Source organism: Alligator sinensis, unplaced genomic scaffold, assembly GCF_000455745.1.
Source record: "Alligator sinensis unplaced genomic scaffold, ASM45574v1 scaffold7_1, whole genome shotgun sequence".
Classification (NCBI taxonomy): domain Eukaryota; kingdom Metazoa; phylum Chordata; order Crocodylia; family Alligatoridae; genus Alligator; species Alligator sinensis.
The window spans coordinates 5,747,883-5,772,860 of NW_005841843.1; the positions used below are offsets into that span (position 1 = coordinate 5,747,883).

Consider the following 24,978-nt stretch of genomic DNA (forward strand, 5'->3'; position numbering starts at 1 on the left):
TTGCCACATACATGCCCGTGGCAAGGGCTCCATGGACGAGCCACCAGCTGAGGTCCACAGTGGCTTGTGGGATAAGGGTGGAGTACAGATTCAGCCACTGGGGTGCCCCAGCTATGTCCTTGCTGAGAAGGTCCCTCCACTTGGTGTCTGGGAGGGACACGAAGGTGGCACAGTGGATTGTGTGGTGCACAAATGTGTAGAGATAGCAGCGATGGATGGTAGAGAAGTGGACCAGTTTGGTGTCCTCTACCCAGCTCAGGTGGTAGAGTGGGAAGTGCTGCAAGGCCAGGCCAGGTGTTGGTCCTACGACAAACTCTGGCAGGCTGAAGGATGGGGGGGGGGGGCTGCCATCACTCAGGACCTGGTTGGCAAAGGCAAGGACGTCAGAAGGCAAGGCAGATTTCACCTCCTGGACTAGGTGGCCCCAGAAGCTCCTGAGAGTAAGTAGCTCTGAGCTGCTTGCCAGGGCAGGTTTTTATACTGCTGGGGCCAGCACAGGTGCTGGCCCCAGGCCCTAGCTCCCCCTGGTTGCAGATCTGGGAGAAGTTGGACAGGGTCATTTTGCCCCAAGTAGCACAACTTGCTCCACACCAAAGTCTATGTCCAGGCATGTGTGCTGAGGCAAAAATCCCTGGCACAAATTTTTGCCGCTCCTATTTGAGCTGATGCAAGCACACGTGCCTGCATGTGTGGACTTGCCCTATAAGATCTTTTAGAATGCTAGCTACTGGCAGTGCATAAAACTGGAATAATGAAACTGTGGCAACAAGGAAAATAAAATCATATCACAGTCCATGCTATTTTGCTTTCAGCCAACACTACATACCTACAAAATGCTTTACAGTCACAGTCAGCAAATCCGCTAATATTTTTAGTACACTATTGTTTGCAATAGCCTAGAGCAATGGACTTATAATTACAAGTTGGCCTAGAACTAACTGTTAAAAGTTAAATTTAAAGCAAAAAAAATAATGGGAGGTAGGGGGAAGGGAAGAATAGGAAACTCATCATAATGAGTTAAATAAAGTTTGGGAATTTTTCTATCCCTACTATGACCCACTGGAAATGTGAACCATGTTGCCAATATACAACACTCAAAATACAAAAGACAGGAAGCAGCTTTTAGATTTTAAAAAATGTCATCATCACCACACATCTTCACTCAGATGAAGGCAGATGAAGACATTGGAAGCATCAATGTATTTGTAACTTTCTTAAAATGTTTTCTATTTTCTTTCATCCATTATAGGAACTTATAAAAATATCTTGCATATTCTGCAAATACACATTCTTTGGCACAAAAAATGTTGCCGTGAGCCAAGTGTTTACATTTCCAAAATGAATGCAGCCAGTGCGCAAAGGCTATTTACTCCACTGCCAGTGAAAAGTCTGAGTCATGTTCAGAGATAAAGTTGTATGATATGAATCCTCAGAACAAAGCAGAGAACAACTGGGAATAGACAGAAGTGCAGCTTCCAGCTGTAACTCAGAATGATTTCTGCAAAGTGTTTTGAGTTGCAAGGTTACCCCAGACCAAGCAGAAGTTCACTGGTGGTTCCAGGGGGAGGGGAATCTAGCTGCTGGCTGGGAGCCTGCAGCCAGGTTCCCATAGCAATGGCCAGGCTCTCTGCCAATGGGAGGTGGAAGGAGCAGAGGGAGCTCATGCTTGGGGCTCCCCAGCTGGTGCCGAAGGGAGGGGTAGGTGTATTGGAGCCCCCTCCCCCACCTTGGCGGGGAGGCTCCAATACATCTGCCCCACCCTCAAGGGGGGTTGAAAAAACCCCAAACTGAACTCCCTCTGCTCTCATTCTGAAAACAGTGACAGGCTAGGAGCTCTGCAGCCATGAGTTACAGAAGACGCTACATTTTGAAACATCGTTACCTGATACCTCATGCAATGAGGGGTCAAACTTTCATTCGATTGGCCATTTTTTAAGCTATTTGCAGCCATATACTTGTTTGGTCACAGCTATAAACAGCTTTCTGTGGCCAAATTGTCCTGTCTGGTCAGCAGTTGCATTCATTTTATGGAGAGAGAACCTGTGCCAGAGAAGAGTTACTGCAATTGTCTGGATTTACAGAGATTCAATAGCACAGGGTGACCAACTTGAGGCATGGGTACCACAAGTGGCATGAGCAACCTCCATGTGCAGCATGCAGCAGCATGCAGCAGATTAGGGACAGGCAGCACAGCAGCAGATAAGGGAGGAAGCAGAAAGTAGAGCAAAAGATTAGGCAGGGAGCAGAAAACAGAACAACAGATTAGGCAGAGATGAAGATCTGAGTGGCACTCGGGGAGAGTTCCAGGTTAACTTCTGACACACCTACCAAAAACTGTTGACCCTCAGTGCAGTAGAAGATCTGTGAAGAATTCAAGACTCCTAATCCCAGTATCATGTCCAAACAAATTAAATACAATTTTTCTTTGTTGAGACAGCCTTGCTGACCAGATTTACTAAAGCTGTACACATTTGGGCTCTAATTCATTAATAAAAGAGGGGGAAAATATACCTATACCTTCAGATTACAAATTGCAAATTTTCAAACTGTACTGTACTCTAATCCACTGAAAACACAGCAAAAATCTCTTACGTATTGTTATGTGGTAGAAAATCCTCAATCACCTGGAGTAGCACACTTGCTATGCAGGCAGGCCTAACATCTTTAATGCAACTAATTGTGTTGTGTTGTGTATTTCTAATGCAAGTGGCATGCACAGGGCCTTATGGCATCTCTGCATCTGTTCATGTATACTGTAGAAATTTAGCAGCTGCTTTTATATTTACGTTCAATTCAGTTTCTCAGGCACCCCTATCCATGGTCAACTGGTGCCTCCCGAGTCTGGGGGGGACACCAGATCACCGACAGGGGGAGCGGGTTCCCAGTGGCTGATCGCCAACCAAGGGGGTCCCACAGGAGCTGATCGCTGAGCCAGCATTTCCGGTGTTTCCAGGGGGTGCATGACCAATGTCAGGGGGGGCACGGGCACCTGTCAGCACCCCTTACGCATTGCCAATGCCCCTATCAGGGCACCTGTGTGCACCCCTTACGCATTGCCAATGCCCCTATCATCCAACTCACCTTATTTCTTTGGTACTCTGCTCCAGCCCAGAGAGTCTACCTGCAACATTTAATGTACAGTCCAACTCCTAGCAGGGACTGTTTTAGCTAAGATTGTATAACAGTCTACACTACGTCCCTCTTCTCGGTTGAAGCTTTGGGAATAAAATGTGCCATACCTGACCCCTACCTAAACGTGACATTTATTTAATTTTTTTGCGTTTTTTGAAAGGGAAGAGATCTGATAAAAATGGCCAAGCCAATGTGCCCCAGATGGAGAATAAATAAATATATATTTAAATCAAAGAAGCATTTCTTTTCAAAAAGGATGCTTTTCAAAACAGACCTACATCTGGAATGGCTATGGGTAGAAAGATGAAAGCTGTTATAGCCACAAGCCTTTGCACTGGGTAGGAGGGTAGCATAAACTCCTTAGCCTGTAGGAATAAATTAGCTACACCCAAAAAGAGAAATTAAGGGTGGAGGAAGATGTTAGGTTTCCCTGCGTATTTTGCAGGGTTTACAAGGATGGAGTGAGGTGTCCCAAAAGGGTGTAAAGGACCAGGGAAGTGTCTTGTGTTCTGAGGCCTAGATACTGCTAATCTGTCCAGGCTCAGGGGCCTCTTGTTCCTCTCTGCAGCATGCTGAGGTTAATGAAACTCTAAACAGATCTTTACAGGGGCACACTCTATGAAATTCTGGATAAGGTGATCCCCTCTTAGACATCTTAGGGATTTCACAGCTGCTAGCCAAACTTGGGCATTACCTGATCAGCGTTACCCAATTAAGCACCAAGGACAACATTCATTTCTAATCAGAAATATATATATATATAAAAAATCCACTTCAGGTCTTCTCTTAACTTCAGGTTTTTGAGGGCTTGCACTGTTCCTCTGCATGGGAATTAATTTTACTGCAAATTTAATGTCCTGTCTAATATGAAACATGAACACAAGCCCCCTCACAAACAAATCCAGTAATTTAAGCAATTCTGCATTTTATTTAATGTTCTTGTTAAAAAAGGAACACTGCTCTAAACCAGCTTGGCACCAAGTCCCTGGGACTTGAAACCAATGTCTCCTTTTTAATCAAAGAAAGAAACAGCACAGGCAGCATTTCATTTATGTCATTTCATGAACTGAAAAACTGGCTCCAGTTTCTTCTCATTTATTGTAAATCTGAGATGGGTCTAAACCAAAAACCTTGGATGAATAGAGTTGGCAATGTTAAAAGCTGGTTCTGTGTTCAAATTGATGTTATTCAAATATGCAACATTAGAACATAAGAACATGAGAAGAGCCATTTACTGGGTCAGACCATAGGCCCATCTTGAGCAGTACCCTGCATCGCACAATGGCAGAAAGTGGATGCTGAAATGGAGAGTGACCAGGGTGTTTTTCACAGCTCCTCTGCCACGTGTAGCCTCCAGCATTTAAGGTCTAGAAAGTTCTGATTCAGAGGCCATGCCCTGAACTCCCATGCTCAAGAGCTACTGATGCGGCTTTCCTCCAAGAATTTGTCCAATCCCTTTTTGAATCTGGCTAAACTGTCAGCTTCCACAACATCTGGTGGCAATGAATTCCATACTTTAATTACAAGCTATGTGCAAAATAGCTTCCTTTTGTTACTTTTAAACTTACCACCTACTAGTTTCATTTTATGACCCCTAGTTCTTGTAGTGTGAGAGTGAGTAAATAGTAAGTCCCTATTTATTTTTTTCTTCACCATTTAGTATTTTGTAAACCCTTATCATGTCCCCCTTCAAACTTCTCATTCCTAAATTGATTAGGCCTAACCTTTTTAGTCTCTCCTCATATGAAAGCCCCTGTATATACTGACCAGTCTTGTTGCTCTTCTCTGTACGTTCCTTTGTTCTTCTATCTCCTTTTTGAGGTTTGGGGGCCAGAACTGGGCATAGTATTCAACGTGTGGACATACCATGGACATATAAAGGGCATAATGATACTTTCCTTTTTCTTTAAAATTCCCTTTTTAATAATCCCTTTTGTTTACTTTTTTGACAGTTTCTGAGCATGTAGATGACGTTTTTAGCAAACTGTCCACAAAGACTCCCAGTTCTCTTTCCTGTGTGGTAACAGCTACTGCAGATCCCATCATAGTGTTGGTACAGTTTGGGTTATTTCTCCCCATTAGCATCACTTTCCACTTATCTACACTGAATTTCATATGCCATTTAATTGTTTAATCCTCCTGTATTTCCTCACAGTCCGCCTTGGTTTTTACCCCTCTGAATAATTTTGTGTCATCCACGAATTTGGTCACCTTGCTACTCTCCCACTTTTCTAAATCATCTATGAATATGTTAAACAGCACTGGTCCAAATACAGATCCCTGGGGGACCCTGATTTTTAATTCTTTCCACTGTGAAAACTGACCATTTCATTATTTTCTATCTTTAAGCCAGTTTTTAATCTACGAATGCATCTTCTTTCTTAAAATCATGACTGCCTAACTTAGTTAAGAGCCTCTAATGGGGAACCTTATCAAGAGTTTTTTGGAAGTCCAGATATACTATGTCATTTGGATCACTCTGATCCCCTGCCTACTGACATACTCAAAGAATTCTAGCACACTGGTGAGCCATGAATTGCCTTTGACAAAACCATGTTGATTCCTCCCCAGGAAATCATGTTCATCAATATACTGAACAATTCTTATTTTTATTATTACTTCTACTGGTTATCCAGGAACAGAAATCAGACTCACTAGCCTGGGTCCTTGCTACAGATTTTTGTAAATATGGGAGTTACATTGGCAATCCTCCAGTCCTCTGGTACCAAGGCTGGCAATCCTCCAGTCCTTTGCTATCAAAGTTGCATACTATAGCCAGAAGTTCAGCAATTTCTGATCTAAGTTCCTTCAGGTCCCTAGGCTGAATACCATCACGTCCTAGTGATTTGATACTGCTTAGTTTATCAATTTCTTCTACGATCTCATCTACTGAAACCTCAATTTAGGTCAGCTCCACTGACTTGTCCCTAGAGAGGAGTGAATCTGGTGAGGGAATCTCTCTAACATTTTCCACAGTGAAGACAGATGCAGCAAATCAGTGGCGATGCGTAGGGGGTGCACGCTGGTGCACATGCACCCCCTGAGACCACTGGTTCCTTGTCAGCCAGCGTTCTTGGGCGGGGGGTGGAGGGGGGGCAGGTGAGAGCACTGGTGCCCCCCCTGAGAGCACCAGCCAGTGAGTGAGGGCTCACTCGGAAGTGCCAGCAGCATGCCCGGAAGTGCCAGCGGTGCACCACTGCCACTTGCGAGTTGGCAGGATTGGCCAAGGGGGACCCCCGCACCCACTGGCGGGATCAGCCATGGAGGGAGCCCCCGCCCCGATCAATGATTGGCCACTGGGGGGCATGCAGCAAATGCATTTAGTTTCCCAGTAATGGCCTTGTCATCCTTCAGCACCCTTTTACAACCTGGTCATGCAGAGCCCCAACTGACTCCCTGGCAGGTCTCTGGCTTCTAATATACTTAAAGTAATTTTTATTGTTCCCTTTTATGTCTCTAGCAATTTTCTCCTCAAATTCTTTCTTTGTTTGTCTTACAGTTGCCAGAGTTTATACTCATTTTATTTTTCTCATTAGGATTCCATCTCTTGAGAGAAGCCTTTTTTCTGTTTATTGCCTCTGCAACTCCGCCATTAAACCATGCTGGCTTTCTTTTGGTATGCTTTCCATTATTTTTGATTTGCAGTATGTATTTGCTTTGTGCCTCCAATATGGTGTTCTTAAGCAGTTCCCATGCTGTTTGCAAATTCTTCACCTCCTTAGGGACCCCTTTTAACTTCTGTGTAACTAGCTTCCTCATTTTGGTGTAGCCTCCCTTTTGAAAGTTAAAGGCTACCATGATAGATTCTCTTCTTGTCTCCTCTCCTACATGAATGTCAAACCCAATTGCACTGTGCCCACTATTGCAGAGCGGCTCTATAACAATTAACCTTTGCACCAAATCCTGCACGCTGATTAGTACTGGGTCAAGAACGGCCTTTCCTTTTGTAGGTTCCAGGACTAATTTCTCCAGAAAGCAAGCTTCTAGTATTATTATTAATAGTATTAGTGAAGCTTGGGTTTTTTAGTTAAATCTGATAAGATGCATTGCATGATCAGCAGTTGGAAGGTAACCAAACCTTTCTTTATTGTTTCTGTTTTAGGAAGTCTGGTTTTCTAAGGTGTGCTGCATTAAATATATTTACAAATGTGTTATCAATGAATCATATTTTTTTTCTAAATAAACTGACAACTTCACTAGTTTCTTTCTAATTGTACTAAAAACCAAACAGACATTTTTGAGCACCATAACATAGCTCAGGTTGTTTCCATGGCACCATTATGATGCAACTCTTAACAGGAATGTGAGGTCAATATCCAAGCATCATGTGGAGCAGAAGCTTCACTGCAAAATTCTTTTCGACAACAAGTAACCCAAATGCCTGGAAGGGACAATAAATAGCAGCGGTATTACAGTGGAGTTTGACTGAAGCCATTAAAGTGGAGATTTTCAGATCACAAGAAGTAATGTTTGACAGTTGAAGTGGTATAAAATTAACTAATCAGATTTTTTATACTTAGTGACAGAACCATTCACTCAAAAACAAGGCGAGCAGGATTTTAGCAGAGCTGGACAATGAGCATTTAATTCTAAAAGGTTTCAGTCAAGGATACTGTAATACTTTTCAAATGAAAGGTGCATAGAGACCTTGAAGTAAAGAAACAGACAGTCAAATAAAAATGTCATTATTGAAAATGGTCAAGCAGCTTAAATTGCCAGAAGTTTTAATATTAAAAGGAACACTGGCAATTTGCTAGAGATCTGAATTGTAACTAGGCTTGATATTGTTAAAATCAGTTTGGCAATAATCTCAGAAATCTAGGTAAACTCATTCAAAATCACAAGTCAATGAGGCCCTTTTGTATGTTTAATTCATGGGAAATTTCCTGTGTGTATAAACGTGATTACCTGAGTGCATGGGGACTGGGAGACAAGTACTGAGCACTATGCAGGCATAAATGCAAAAACATTGAAATATCTGGACTCCAATTAACTAATTAATTTAACACTCTGGTGGTAAGAAATAATAAAAATACCTGTGATTTTACTATGACTCAAGAAAAATTTATGTACTCCCCTATTGGAAACCATCTGAGTGCTTGTCACAGAGCACTGAGGTGCCCTGTGCCTGAAGAGGGGAAAACTGCTAGGGAAGGAGCCCTAGCAGTGACTAAGGAGCACAGCTGTGGGTTGCTGGGGCAACCAGGGAAGGTCAGCTGACCAGAAGGGGCAGGGCTTGACCCTTATAAAGCCCAGGAGCAGAGGCCTGAGGCAGTTCCCTGCCAGCAGCCAGAGAGGCAGGAGCTCCTGGAGTAATGATGCGAGAAGCAGCGAGAACCCCAGGCACAGCTTGACTTGAGTTGAGCAATGTTGTTGTAGCCAGGTGGCTTATGTTTGAGTTATAGCCAGGAGGCTCAAGTTTGTGTCACTGTTTGTTATTACCGGTGGTTTGGGTGAGGCTATTAGGGGTTGGAGGAGGACTCATAGGGGCCCCACAGCAGAGGGTGAGGACCCCAGTGGGTGCAGCACACAGGGTGCATAGACCCCAGCCCCAGAGAGGGGAGCGCTGTTGAGAAGCCCCAGTGCAGGCATGGCGAACCCCAGATAGAGGGCTGCATTATTGAGAAGCCCAAGTTTGGACACGGCGAGCCCCAGGCGGGGGGCTGCATGACCGAGAAGCCCAAGTTTGGGCACAGCGAGCCCCAGGCAGGGGGCCGCATTGTAGAGAAAACCCCAGAGAAGAGGGCACAGAATGAAAGGGGGGCCGGAGGGAGCCCTAGCACCAGAAGGAGCGTGCATCAAATGAAGGAAGCCCCAGGGAGAACAGTAAGGGGCCGAATAGTGAGAGAATTGAGACAACGGTGATTACATCAGCAAGGTGTGGACTGCGGTGTAGGGGAGGAAGCGGAGCTGCAGATAGCACCCCCTAGGGGTGGCAGTATTAGGGCAGCCTCCCGCTAATGAATATTAATTAATCAAGATCAAGGCATGGCAGGCGAGTAGGTGGGTGGTTGCCCCAGAGACAGGTGGGTGGGCCACATTGAGGGCAGCCCAGAGTGACGACCTGTCACAGTGCTATTTTCATAGCTGCACACGTTCTGATGGCATCAGTGGTGATGGCACTGATGCCAGCAGTAAGAAAAAGAGAGCAGTTGCTTTTTAATCCTGGTGCATGGGGCAATACAGATTTTGACAATTGTGATTATTGTGAATATTTGTTCTTGTAACTCCCAGATTGGTTCATATTTTCAGATTAACAAATGCAAAAAAGTACATCATTACAAATCATAAGTAACTCTCACAATTTGGAGTGAATGGGATAATGAAAGCTTGAACTGGCTGAGTCACAGAAGCAATATATTTGATCTTTCATAGTGTCATCATTTAGACATTCTCTGCCATAATGGCATTCTGTTATGAAAAGAAAGCTGAGAAAACACATTTACCCCTTTCGCATTTATAGCTGAAAGGTCACTGTAGCCTCAACCGCTGTCCATAAAAGTCAAAGGAAGCCTTTCTTTGACTTCTTTCAATGTTGAGTCAAGCTATATACAAAAATCTATGGAATAAAATTCTTTGTTTTGATATTTTCAGGGAAACAGCATGCATCTTCCATAGCCAAAATGGTTACTACTGAGTATTTTAGGACCAATAGTGCAATCAAATGATCATCAGCTTTAACAGATACTACCAGAAGTTATAATATCCTTTACTTGCAGGTGAATAATATACAAGAAGGTGTAAAAACTTCCACTGAAACATGACAGGAGCAAAAATTAGCCTTGGAACCAAGATCAAAATGAGTGGTTTAAGCAAGAGAAACACCAGCTTTATTTCTTTATAGTAGAGCACAAAAAGAGCTAGCTGCTTTCCTGGCATTCAAAAGTACTTAAGAGCTAGTTCCTTCACTGAGGAGATATCTTGTAAGGGCACGTAGAGGATAGGAGGATGGGAGCAATGACTGAGGAAATTTTTTAAACAATCAAATACGTTAATTACAGGCATCACAGTACAGCTGCCTTTTAGAGTGTGAAATTCAGGCATGGGAAGGTCCTTGTAGGCTAACTCTGGGGGGGTGTTGCCACATATGGAGTATCCATAGAAAGAGGCAAGAAATGACTGTGGCAAAAAGCAAATAAACAAGCCGATACAAGTAGCAATCCTGGCATTACGGGGGATGAGCTAGCACACGTGTGGACTAGCTTTTCAGAAGTCTGACTTAACCAGTACGAATGAAGGAGCCTTGCAAATGGAGAACAGTTCCCTTAAACTTAAGTTTTTAGAAGTATTTTCTGGAAGGGGGAGGAAAGGGGAGCTGTGGCTCTCTTCCCGATTCCATAGTACCACAGCATGAGAAGACTTGCTGGGGAAAGGTTACGGTTAATAACCAGCAGAGACAATAAAATGAACAAAGGTGCAACAGAGCATCTCTGTTATCTCCTCAAAGATATCTTGTGATAAATTTAAAGCAAGAAAATGCCACAGGGGTTACTTTGAAAGCCAAAAAATGCAAGAACAGCAAAGAATTTGTTTTGGTTGGACAGTTTGGATGTGTATTCAGGGCAGAGTGCAGGGTACTAAGTAGACAACTTCCATTAACAGCTACACCAGTTTCCTATTCACAGCTGGAAACACAGACCAGACTCCCTCTATATTTATCAGTCTATGTTTAGTGTTAAAATAGATAGGAAGCCAGAAAATGTAGAAGAGAAAAGGCAGTGATGCTGCAGAAATGTCTTGAGAATTTTGTGAAAACGTTTAGGCTGGGATTTTCAAATTCCAGGTCAACAAGAACTCTGTCCCTGACTGTCCTCAGCTCCTTGGGAAATCCTAGCCTTGGAGACTCATTTTACAGTATCATTTTCTTTTTACCTTTTGCTATTTAGTTGAATTAAAAAGAAACCAAACAATTACCTTTCCTTCTCCCTCTTGACAAATGAGTCTGGGCACGGATGCACTAAAACTGCTTCATAGGAACATATGGGTGGAAGGAGCCTCTTGAGACATCAAGTCTAGTTCCTCGTGTTCACAAGCAATTATTTACCCAAGGAATCCTTAAAATAAACTTCAAATGCTCACACACAACTACAAGGCAGAATACCCAAAGCAGTATATCCTACAACATACTGGGCGCATCTACATGTGCATATTAATGTGAAGCAATAAACTCCGGCACATATCATCCCAGAGTTTATTGCTCCTGGGCACCACGTTTACATGTGCACATGGGAATGCAGCATGTTGAGCTGCATTAGAGTAGCCCCAATTGGCAGGGGGCCCAGGGAGTTAGCCTACCAGCATAGGGCTGCTCTGACCCGGTTCAATGTGCTGCAGAAGGGCTCACTGGGGCACAAGAGTGCTTCAGTAAGGGACTAGTCGGCAGGCAGCCCCCCACCCTCATGCCCCAGCCAGCCAGGTCAGCATCTACATGTGCATTGCTGCTCATAAAGAAAATCTGCAGCAGGACAGTATTTGTATGTACAAGTACTAACCTGCTGCAGAGTTTACTAGTTTTCTGCAGCCTAATAGGGTTGCACATATAGACATGTAGCTAATTAGGCAACTCTGCAGTAAACATCTCATATAGATGCACCCACCACAGGTGAAAGCATGGGAGATGAGAGCATGGCCAATGCCCAGCAACTGCAATGCCATCGAAGTAGCTGATGAAAATCCTAGGAAAAGGACCCTGACACACACTACAAAGGGAGGCGCTCTCCCCCTTACCTTTCCTCATTTCTTGCCAATCTGACCTATGGGAAAAAATGCAGGAACTTCTGAGTTTTCAAGGTACCAAAAAAGCACCCAAAATTAAAGGAAGGTAAAAAAAAACCCCTCCAGATACTTGTAGTATTCATGGGGGAGGGGAGAGATTCCTTCTAGGCCCTAACTGATGATCAGCAAAAGCCCTAAAGCAGGGGATTATGATACTATAAGTGAGTGATTTCTATCACACTACAAGTGAGTTACTTCTATACCTTAGGATTCAGACTGCAAATCCATGATTTTGCATACCATACACATGGATTGTTAAGCCATAACTCTTGTCCTATCATACCTTCCTTTTCAGAGACTTATCCAGTTCAGTTTTAAAACCTAGGGATAAGACATTCAAAAAGCCCAAGTCTGAATTAATTCAGTCTTTGCACATTAGTCTAACCTGCCTAGATTGAACCAATTTGCAACTGAATAGACATTCCCTTTTGGCTCAGGAAATGCAGACACATGCCTGCAGTGGCTCATATCGGAAGCCAGAGGGTGCTAGTGCATGCCCTCATCTTCAGAGAAGTTGTGCTAGGGGTGTGTGGCCAGGCCCAGGCAGTAGCCTCAAATAAACTGGCCAGGGAGCACGGACCCAGACCGGGGTCTGCCTGGTACACTGCTCTCGGTGCTGCAGAAGAGAGGCAGAGACATGGCCAGAGGCCAGCTGCCAGGGCCCCCTGAGGCAAAGGGGGTAAGGAGGGGGTTTATTTTCTGGGGGACCACAGCCGGGGTTTGCCAGCCCTGGCTGCCACCTCTGCCAATCACTCCCTGAACAGGGTGAGTGGTGGAATAAGCCCCCTCCCTGCCTCCTTCACCAGAAGCCAGAGGGAGGGGGGAAAATAAACCCCCTCCCTGCCCCCTTTGCCTAAGGGGGCCATACCAGCTGGCCTCTGGCCATGCCCTTGCTTCTGCCACTGGAGTAGCAAGGGGGGAGCAACCCTCACAGGGCAGCAGCCCCTGTCATGGTTTCCCGGAGAGTGTAAGCCTCTTCCCAGCAGGGGAACTGCACTGTAGGTGGGGGCAGGAGTGGGGCAGCCACAGACTGTGCAGGGCAAGCAGTGGCAATGCACTAGAGGAGGCTTAGGGGGCTATGGCCACCCCTTTGAGCCCTGGTGTCACTGCTCACCCCACACAGTCTGAGGCAGCTCTGCTTGCTCCACTCCAGCCCGCGGCACAGTCCTCCCACTGGGAAGAGGCTTGTGCACCCTGGGACACCATGGCCCCCTTAGGTGAAGGGGGAAGGGAAACAGTTAATTGCCTCCCTCCCTCCGGTGTCTGGAGAAGGGGGCAGGGAGGGGGCTTACTCTGCCAATTGCCCTACACAGGGAGAGATAAGTGGAGACAGTGGCCAAGGCTAGCTGACCCTGGCTGCAGTCGTTGAGGGGAGAGTGGACAGAGGGAGGAATTAACCTCCTCCCCTGCTGGGCTATAAGTGAGTGGCGGAGGTGGCGGCTGAGGCTGGCAGACCCTAGCTGGAGTCTTCTGGAGGAAGGGAGGAGGGAATAAACGCCTTTCCTGCTCCCTTTGCTTCAGAGGCCACACCCCTGCCCCTGCTTGGGCTAGAGATCAGGGGGGCAGGGCCAGCTCTGCTCTCTGGAGCACAGCCCAGCCCAGGGCTGCAAAGCATCCTGGGATGCTGGAGGATTCTGTTTTAACTTAAACCAGGAAGGGTCTGAGACAGAAGTTGCATAAACTGGTTTGACCCAAAACAGTTGAGTTTCATACTACATTCAGCCAGGTTTATCTTAAACCAGTTTTGGCCATTTTGAAACTGGTTTATGTGGACTGAAATTCTGTTCTGTTACAGATTTAAACCAGTTTTTGATCACTTAAACTAGTGTATGTGTAACTTCTGTCCCTAGCCAAAGTGCTCTTAGTCAAAGTGTTACCTGTCCCTAGCCAAAGCGTTCCCTAGCCAAAGAGGTTCTTTGCCTCTATTGTTTGGCTTAAAAGACCATTACAAAATGTCAGTTCTCTGATCATTAGAAATCATTTTCTAATTTCCAATTTAAATTTATATGTAGCTAGTTTGCAGCCAGTTGAGTTTGCAAGCGTGTTATTTTTTGCCTAAAAAGCTGTTCTCCCTCTCTAATGCTCAGCCCATGAATGTAGTTTCTCGCTCAATTTTCACTTTAAGTTCAATAAGCAAAACTCCTTTAATATTTTTCCATAAGAATGGGTCTCCAATACTTTAACTGCCTTAGCGGCCCTCCTTTGAAACTATTCCAGTTAAACTTTGTTTGAATAGTCATAAGTAGACTCGCATTCAGCATTCTTGGGACTTTGTACAATGATACTAGTAGCTTGTTATCTCTACTCAATATCCTTCAGTGAATACAGCCTGGGATTGCATATTAGCCTTTGTTAGAGCTGTATTACACTGGAAGCTCATAGTCTTCCCACAACTGACCAGTACTCCCAGGACCTTCTCTTCCTCAGTTGCCTCTAGTCTATGCACATGTCATATGGCCAAAGTCCTTGTTACTGGTCCCCAACTGCTTGCCTTTGCTCTTCATATAATTAAGTTCCATTCTAATGCTCCATTCCACAAGATTATCTAAATATTCCTGTATGATAATCAAATTCACTTTCATAGCAGCAACACCCACCATCTTACTGTCATCTGCAAATTTCATGAGAACACTTAACTCCAGTGCAAGTGTCATAAACAGAAATATTAAACAAGAAAGTCCTGTCACTGAGGAATATCACCAGTAATCACACTCCAGTTCGATAACTCACCTTGCAACATAATGTAGTGTAGTATCCCTTTGAGCCAACTCCTTATCCCCCCTCACAAATGTGGCACTGATCCCATCCTCTCCACTTTGACCAAACATTTCCAATGAGATATGATAGCAAAAGCGTTGGTTAAATCTAGATAAATTAAATTATCTGAAATAGCCCTATTCAGGAAGTCTGTTTAATTTATGACATTGGATACTAAATAGTCTAACATGATCTCCTTCAGCTATACCACTGTTGTGCTTTGTCCCATTTTCCATTTGCTTCTATATCCTTTATTTCTTTCTTTAGCATCTATTCTAAGACTTTACCTACTGTTGAAGCCAAGTTAATAGGCCTGTAAGTGCCCAGATTACACTTTCTCTGTTTTAAAAGTAGGTACTAAATATCCTATTTTCCAATCATAGGGTATTATTTCTGAATTGACAAATTCAGCAATGGCTTGGGCTGAAGGTGTTACTATTTCATGTGTCAATTGCTTTGATATTCTAGGATGGAGATTATAGTAACAGGTCTAGACTTTCCAGTTCACTTATTCCAGTAGGTCATAAGACAAATTTGTGTTTTTCCCATCTGAACAATTAACCACTGTGATTTTGCACCTGAAAATCTCTCTTTTTTAAAATGAAAGGATAGAGCAATGGCATTATTGAAATAAATAAATACAAATAAAAAGATGACTTACATTGTGGACAAAGAGACAAGTGTATTGAAGGCTCCTGGTGTGAGAGTGCTGATGTGATTGTCGTATAGTGAGAGTAACCTCACTGAGCTTAGCCCTGCAAAGGTGTCATTGCTTATACAGCTGATTAAGTTGTTCCTCAGCATCCTGCAAATTCAGACATTAGAATACTTGTTTGTATTGCTTGAAAGGGGAGAGAAGTTTAGAACAGAGATTGGAACATTGTTTCTCATACAGGGCTGTAACAGGTGCTAGGTGAGGACTGGATTTCATTCTGACCTTTGGTCAAAAGCCAAGAAAGGGTCAGATTCACATCTCTACAATGTATCCGGAATGTAAAGCTCATTTCTCTCATATAGCATTAACAGGTAGTGGGAGCCATGCATCTGCAAATACAGTGCGTCTAGATACCTTTGCTATTTAGACATTCAGTAAGATCAAACCACCTATTAATTTGCTAAGCATAAATATAACCTAAAATGGATTTCTGAGACCACATGATACAGCCTCTGGTTACCTTCTGACCATAACAATAAACAAACTGCATTAACAACATTCCCATCCTAAACAGTTTCTTTAAATCCATATTTAATCATCTTAAAATGGAACAACAGTGGCAGAAGCTAATCTTTGCTACAGGAGAATACTTTTCAGAGCAAAACCTCTGAAATCTCATTATCATCATTAACTTTCCTGAACCAGACACAGAAGGCAGTAAAGACCCTATAAAATGCCTCTTTGCACAGCACTTGTATCAGATGAATTTGAGTTGTGTTTTGGAACATGCATTGTCCTGAGTTGTTATGGTAACAATGAACTTGGTGTTAAAACCTAATTAATCCAAAATAGTGTAGTATCTAATTTATTCTCATAGCAACAAAGGATTTAGAGTTACATGAGGCATATGTCACATTTTCTATCAAATAAGATCTGGGTCCTTACATATCAGTGGGCATGTCTACATGAGATGCTTAATGCACTGTGCAGTAGGGTGCTGGGCAAAAATGTGCTAATATACTACTACACAGTAGTGTAGGCTACTGCGCAGTAAGCATCACAAAAAACCCATGCACTGGTACTACTGCACAGTAACTGTAGTTACTGCACATTTAGTTAGTGCTTCATTAAGCAACTACTAAACTAAATGCACAGTAACTAGTGTGCATTAACAAATGTGTAAATGTGCCCATGATGTAGCCATGATATTCATCTTTGGGTTAAATACCATTCAGTAACTTAAGTGTACCATATGAAGGCTGCGAAACAAGCACGGATTTGTGCATCTGCTTCAAAAGTCTGATCATCTACTATGAAAGCAATCATTTCTGTGGTATCAAACATGTTCAGTCTGCATTGAATTCAATCCTACTGAATGCCTGGGCTTACACCCCATACCGAGTACTTATAAGACACTAACAGACAATTTAAAAATGCTAGTGAGAGATGGTTACATTTTAATAAGAGACATGTACATGCTTTTGGCTTTACACACTACTAAATCCAGTTATCATCCCAACCACCTATAGGATAAATGCATGGGTCCTACTTCCACAGGCATTCAAAACCATGTAAAAATCTGAGATCAATAGGCACTCAGAGGGAGAGCTTAGGAAGATACCACCTTTAAGGGGAACCATCATATCATGCCAGGCAGTATGTCCACCTATGCTATAAGCTCTAGAAGGAATGTAGTAGTACATAAGAAAACTGTTGGGGTCACTTTAGGATTAGGTAACTTTTGGAAGAATAGCATACTACAGCAGTATATCAGTATGATGCCCTTTCTGGATTCCATTCAGCAAGAATTAGAGGGTAGCTGAACCTCACCAGAAAGACTGGAAATTTAAATGCCTATGCATCTCCAATAACCATTTAATATGTTTATAGAAAAAGGATTTTAAAATTAGACCATGCATATCTCCAGTGTGGCTTCTTGGTTTAAGGCCATAGTTTTTATGTCCAAAGAAAGTAGGCTTATAGATAAAAATACACATATATGTCTCTCAAGCCAAAAAAATAAGTTTTATACCAGAACACACCACACACTGTGCGCCCTTCCTGAAGGAACACTTATACTTAGAGATTTTCATTTCATGCTGAGTATATTTAGACTGCTTAAGCAGCTAGGGGGAAAATGCAGGTCAGAACAGCAGGATAGCTTCAGAGCTAAATATTTTTTTTAATGAAAAAAAATACTTAATTGTGTTTGGAAGCACTGCCAGGGGCTACTTTTATAGTATAACAAGTAAATTTAGTATCCACAGACAGTATTTAAAATTTCCTTAGTAAAATCCATGCACCAAATTAAAGAACAGATGGACTATGCCACAAAAAATATATGTTAAAGGAACAGTGAAGGGAAAAGTCTCCATTTCTCATTCTAGGCGAATCTGTCATAGTCTTATGCAGGCAAACCACTAAGTAAAGTTAACTGAGGGGGTTGTCTTCAATGAAGACTGAAGGAATTGGCACTATGACACTTTGCAAAGTAAGAAGCTATTTGTTGTCATGTATAAAATGACCATTGTAAATAGTATTTAAATGGCATTTTGAGGCCTTCTGCTGTATTGTTTAGGTATCTCGTCCTTTAGAACAGAGAGACTTTCAAGAGCAAACTGGATGCTTATCTTGCTGGGATCCTATGAACCCAGCTGATTTCCTGCCCTTTGGGCAGGGGGCTGGACTCGATGATCTTCTGAGGTCCCTTCCAGCCCTAATGTCTATGAAATCTATGACTAAAAAAAAAAAAAAAGATTTATCAAGCATAGATCACATTATCAACCATGTGCCATCATTCTTTCTGATTTCACCTGATGCACTGGCTAAGTGCAGACAATCAAAAAGCCCAAGGCTGAATTGATTCAGTCTTTACAAGTTAGTCTCAGTTGCAAAGCTTGAATCTATAAGCGAATAAACAGACATTCACTTTTGATTTAGGAGATGCAGCCAGATGCTTGGAGTAGCTCAAGCCTGAAGCTGGGGGGGGTGCTACAGCATGGCTCTCTGGCACATAGCCAGCATGGGCTGTGTGTTTGCTTCCTCTTCCCGTTGCCCCCAAGGTCTCTAGGATCCACAGTTCAGACTCACAGCAGTAGGATTCTGCAGAGTTTCTCATCACTTCCTCTTCCTGCTTCCAGGTACCTTAGAATTTGTAGTCCACAATCGCAGCCAGCACTAAGTATGCAGGGTAGGGCAGCTCCATACTTGGGAGAAGGGAAGTTTAACTCCCCTCCCTGGCCTCAGACCCCAGCACGGTTTTGCCCGAGGGGGAGGGAGGAACAGTAAGCCAGCCAGTGAGGCCATTGAGCCAGCCCTCACTACTCCAGCTAGGGAGAAGAGGGGTGGGGCCAGCGGGCTCTCTGGAGCAGACAGCACAGCCCAGCCCAGGGCTGGAAATGTTGGGATGCTGGGGGACTCTGATTTAACTTGAACTAGGAAGGGGTCTGAGACAGAACTTTCATAACTGGTTTGACCTAAATCAGTTAAGTCTGATACTACATTCAACCAGGTTTATCTTAAACCTACTTTCAGCCATTTTCAAACTGGTTTATGTGCACTGAAATTCTGTTCTGTTACAGGTTTAAACCAGTTTCTGATCACTTAAACTGGTTTATGTGTAATTTCTGACCCTAAGGGATGTAGCAGATGCCAACAGTGATCCCAGCCTCCTACACACATTGCTTTTTATCTCTATCTAGGCACCACTACATATGCATGGGTAGATCCAAGGTGAAGAGGGCTGCAGCCACACACCATTTTAGTTGTGGCACCTGTACAATGAAGTCTCTTGAGTTCACTGGCTGGTCTATGTGGCTGCTGGAGCCTGTGCTGGTGCATCTCCAGAACCTAAGGGGTGAGCACCACCATAATGTGATTAGATATGGATTTTACATGTTTAAGTTCCCAAGTTATTGAATGTGTTGGTCTGAACTATTCTGATATATCAGAGCAGCTTTAAACTGCTCATCTTTGGACTGGTCATAATTGTGTCACTGTATAACTACTCAGGCTGAGTAGTTACCTAGCTTCTTGCCTGGGTTCTACCTGTGTCGTTTTCCATGCTGCCATGGCTAGACTGATGCCTGCTTAAAGCTCATGTATATGTTTGTTGCATAGTAGTCCCAGCCCTAAGTGCATAACTCCTAACTCAATGCTTCCTATTTGTACAACGGTTATAACAATTCATAATTAACATTTGTAAGGCATTATGGAAGAAAGTCACCAAGAGTGTGAATGTGGTTGTTAAAGTGTTTTAGTAGAATTTTTAACAGGTTCTTTAATGTAACAACTTAAACTGCTAACAATTAAATCCACCCTGCTCTGGCCCAACTCAATCCCATTGTCAAATTTCCAACCCTTGACAACCTGGTTTATAAAGAAATAGCAACTGAACACTTTCATTGAACTATAAATATACAGAATACTTTTCAGATAGTGATGCATTCCCTGTCCTGTGAACTCTCTGTTCAAGAACAGTGTTGTTAACAGGTCTGGTTGTTATCAAGCTCCCAAGCTGACACACAAATAGTACTCTTTCAACTGAGGAACACAGGCTTTGCACTTACAATGTCTTGAGTCCCGTGAGGCCTCTAAACATTCGTCCATGCACAGATTCCAGCTGATTCTGTGTCAAAATCAGTTCCTGCACCCCTGATGCCCCATCAAATGTGCCTTCACGGATCTCCTTGATCTTATTGTTTGTCAGGTTTCTGCAGAAGGAAAGCAATGGTAATAGGAAAAAACATTACTGTTGTGCTCCAAACATTAATCAGCACAAGATAAAAAGAGGCTTAAGAAAAATCTTTGTGCCTTAAAGAAATTACACAGACAAATCTGCAGTCTGCAATAGAGGTCAAGCGTCACCTCAAATGCACATTTCCTTCCCCTTTCACACCATCTCTGACTAACACAATCATATCAGGATAGGAAAAACAGTTGATGTAAGCATGTGCAAAGCCAACGAAGTTGTGCATGATCTGAATCTGGCTCTTAACGGTTTTGGTCCTGCAAGATGCAGAACACTCCAGCACTCTACTCTTGTGCATCAAATTCAGCACCTGCTTATACGTTTTGCAGGGCCTGAGCATTCAGCACCTGGCAAGATCAAGTTTTATGACTTTGGCAAGGAGCAGACAGAGTGAATCCCAAGTGAACTGAGAGAAGTCCTGAGAAATCCACTATATTTATGTTTCATTTATGCTAGGTGTCTGAACAATAATGAAATGCAGAAACATAGCAAGTGATGTGAGCACATATGTATTAGTGATATATTCCAACATTTAAGTTCATAAACAATAAAGCACACTGTTAATAATTTAAATATAATGATTTAAAATTATTATATTCTTAGATATGCTTACCACATTATATAGCTTTATGTTCTAAATATTTACCCTGAAAGTAGTTTAAGAATGTATATAGCTCATATCTGAAAAACCTTAACTATAAGTCAAGAAAAAAAATGAAGAATATTGAAATAAATTGCAGAATTAAACCTGTTCTGTATATGTTGCTTCTGTGAAAAGGCCAAATGAAACAAAAGCTTAAATGATAAAATGTTGTTAGAAATGTATTAACAAAGGCAACTTTTAATTATAAAAAATACGTATATAATATGCCATAAGTTTGTGGTTTTTTTGTTTTTTTTTTTTTTAGTCTTAGGTCTCTACCTTGTTAAAAATTACTATGAAACTCAGAGAGACAAGATTTTTTTGTGATATCTTTTCTTGGATCAACTATATAGTTGGGAGAACTGCTGGACAAATTTTCAGCAGTCAAGTGCTCTTCCTTTGGTCACTTCCACTGTTAAGCTCAGTGCAGTGCCATCTACGACCAAACTGAGGACTTGATCTTGCTGTCAGTGTGATCCGTTACCCACTCACTTAAATTCAAATAGGAACTTCCCCTCCAACCCCAAAACAGGACATCTGTCTATTGTGATACTAAGCTGTCTAAACTAGACCCTTCACCTCCTTCCCTACAGTACAAAGTGGAAGGTTTATTCTATGGACTACAGATTTAGGTGCACAGCATTATTCTTTTTAGCAAGGGTTTGAAGTAAAGGACCATTCATACAAGGTTCTCCCTGTTTGAAAAAGCTTACAAACACAGAACAGATTCTAAAGCCACATGGAGTAAGCTGAGACTGTTGAGTAGGACCTTACATCCAAAATGGCCCCTTGGCTAACTCAGTATGAGTTATGGGCATTGGGATCTGACCCTGAATAAAGGAAGCAAACAACCAAATATTAGGCTAAAGTTTGAACCATGACATGCAGAAGATGAGATAGTTTGGGTTTGGATAAGAGTTGATGGAACACATGGCAATAGGATAATTTTGCTCTTAGCTGGAAACAAGCAGCAGGGGGGTTGCTCTTTGAAAAGGTTTTTACTGAATAAAAGGAATGTTGAAGCCTGAAGATGGCTTTCATGTGGTAATCTCCACTGGTTTATGGTTTATGTATCCTGAACAACTGTCAGATACTAGACCATATAAGATGTGACCCATAGCCCTTCATGAATTTTATAACCAGAAATCAGGGGGAAGAATGCCAATAATGAGGCAAAATAATCATGGAAATAGCTTTTTTTTTTCTCTTTTTCCCAAAGTTTTCTGCTTTGTACTTTCATCTATGATATGATGACCAGGGTTTATGTTCAGTGTCAAGGACAGCCTAGGCAGGATGTAGTGACATATGAATTTAATTTTCAGCTGAACTGTTATTTGATAGAAGTAATTTATAGTTTAGCATCTTTTTTTGTATTTGTTATATTATTTCTTGCATTGCTCATGGGAACATTTTCTGGTGTTGTCCATTGAATGAGGCTTACTCACAAAAAATAATTTTGTCCTATGGCTTATAATTAATACATGTCATGTACATAAAAGAGTGACTGCAGTATACTTCTTAGTGGACAGTCATATATTCTCATTGTATAAACCAAATGCACTTAGGTGTGCAGGCTACAGGACTTGTCCTCTATCCCTTGAGCTGGTCAGATTAGAGAAGCCTGCTCTTTTGCTGACATCAAGGTTGTTTCTGTAGATAGATGACACCCCTGCTGTGGTTGCTAGCTCCTCTCCTTTCTTCAGAATCAAGTAACCATTAATTGAAGGATCCAAGAAAGATACTAGCTGTTTTAAGGAAAAAAGATTGACCTTGCCCAAAATAACTTAAAATTATATATAAAACATTACAAAATGACTCGAACAATGGGACTAAGGAAAGATGTGCTTTATAGTGATAAATAAGTAAGAGACTGCTCTGTAATTTCACTGGGACTTCTTGCCAACATGGGCTCCTTTATTTGTTTTCCAGAACTCAACTTTTCTCCCATTAGAGTATATAAAAACAAGCAAGAGAGCAATTGTTCTGTACAAAGATATTTCACATTCTGTGAAGGCATCCTTAAGTACTATTTGGAACCTTGAAAGATGTACTGAGAATGCGAGGCCCTGGAAATTATGCTCTTTGCATTCAGGAACTACTGGCAACAGCTAAAAGGAAAAAAAACAGTTCAAATGTTGTTCTTTTTGTCTCACAATTTGGGCAGGAAAACAAAAACAAAACAACAGATTGTCATTTCCACAGGTGACAACACTTTACATTAAAAACATCATGTTTTGATCTGGAACAGACTTCTGAAAAAAACCCTGACTCTGCAGCAGACGTACCATCTCAAACATTAAAAGCTGTGTCCTGCCGGAATGCTAAGATTCTATACCAAGGATTAGTTGACATAAAGGCTTTGAAATAATATTAGAACAACCCTGGCAACCTTCCACCTGAATCCTATTTTCCATCTGTTATTATGGATTTGCTTTACAGAGATGCATGAGTTTTCTTTTAAGTGAATTTGTTGGTAGAATTGGTGCTGGGCCACGTATATGATTGTATGGGGTACAATCACGGAAAATATGTAGTAATAGTATTTTTGTAGTAGTATTTATGTAGTCGTATTTTCCCTGTGCAGTCCCACTGGTGTAGCCACACCTTCTGGAACACAGACTATAGTTTAGTAGCTATAATACATAGTTGGAGGTTGTGAGTTCTGTTCTCACCTCTTTCACTGATAACTGATCTAATCTCAAAATGTCACTATCACTGTGCCTGTCTAAGTGACACCTCTATACAATACAAATGTAAACAAAATAAGTGACGGTGCTATAAAGTGTTAGTGCTCCAAGCCTGCATGCACCTCACATCAGCATGGTATTCTTCTACAAAAACTGAATGCACTACAAGTTTATGAGATAGACCTGCAATGACTGTTTAGTATCTGTGATGAGCTATCATGTAATTTATACTGAGGGACTTCCAAGAAAGTGGACACAGTTGAACCCCCAAATCAATTGTCAGTGGCTCTTTTGGGACTATTTAAATGCACAGCTTATTGACAGACTGTGCAAAGGAACCAAGCTAAAAGCTGCTTGTGTGCACTATGATTGAATACAAGTGGGTTAGGATTTGTAAGGAAGAGAATGAGACTGCCATGCCTCTCCCTGGGAATAGGTTATTTTACCTTGCTGTATGATCATTGTGAAAATGGGCATAAATATACTAATGATTGTGAACTGGTTAAATATTATGGAAATTGGCCATAAAATGGGTAGCTGGAACGAGGTAAATTTATTTTGTTATTGTTAGAAGCAAGACTCACTCTACCAGTAGCATTTGAGCAAGGGTTTATTCTGCACGATCTTGGTTCCCTGTCTGACATATAAGGTAAAAAACAAGAAGAACAGGGAACAGAAAGGAACCTGACCCTGCATTAATGAGTTCCCTGCTGTGCAGCTGCCAGCTTTACTCCTACCTCACAGTTGCAGCACTGAGGCCTACAAGAGGAAGGCATGATTAAGAGCTTCATTACTATAAAGATCACTTAAGTCCAGGTCCCCACGGACACGTCCGTTCTCTGCCTACACCCTGCCCTTGTGCATAAGTGAGAAGGGTCACAGCAGGTTTGAAGGTACTAATTACCAGTGCTCTTTGGCAAAGACTAATCCTAGGGCACTTAACCTCATTTGTGTTCACACATAGCTTCCACTTACTCTTCCGCTGGGGTGAAATAGCCTGACACACTCCACAAGAGTAGCAGACTAAATGCTCTGCCTCTGAAGGTGTCTTGTTAATATTGCTGTTTTTACACAGTGATCACAATTCCTGATGTCCATTGCTACCATGCGAGAAAATCCATGTGGACTACTGAAGAGGGAAAAGGTCTTGAGACTTGTATGTGTGTGCCCCTGATGTCTTTTGACATCGTGCAGACAAAACCAGAAGTTGTTAGGAAAGATTTTGCTTTCCAAATACTTTAACTTGTGTCTGGTGATAAAGTTTAAATCTACCCCAATCCTACAGCTTCAGGGAGAAGGAAAACAGGAACCCTCTGGGATAATTAATATTCATTCAGATGTGAGTCTGAATGAAAAGGAAAAAGATCTATGAAATATAAGGCTAATGGTATCATTTCTTCACAGTTACTTTTCAGAGCTATATTAGTTTACATCATCACCAAAGTTTATAAAGATATAAGGCTCTTCAGAGATGATATAGCTAGAGGAAAGGAAGTTGAATCTAGTTCTGGCTCATGCATCCAGTTTCATAGTTGGTAGGGTCGGAAGGAACCTGAGCAGATCATCAAGTCCGACCCCC

General features: G+C 42.2%; 1 protein-coding gene across 2 annotated transcripts in view; it reads right to left on the reverse strand.

The window, feature by feature from the left end:
* The window catches only part of SLIT3 (slit guidance ligand 3), a 393,886-nt gene that overhangs the window by 193,639 nt on the left and 175,269 nt on the right, over nt 1-24,978 (reverse strand). For both annotated transcript variants that reach the window (XM_025205769.1, XM_025205766.1), the window contains 2 exons: nt 19,888-20,031; nt 15,326-15,469 (listed from right to left, as the gene is read on the reverse strand). In XM_025205769.1, coding sequence (XP_025061554.1) covers nt 15,326-15,469; nt 19,888-20,031 — 288 coding nt within the window. The remainder of the gene's footprint in view (nt 1-15,325; nt 15,470-19,887; nt 20,032-24,978) is intronic.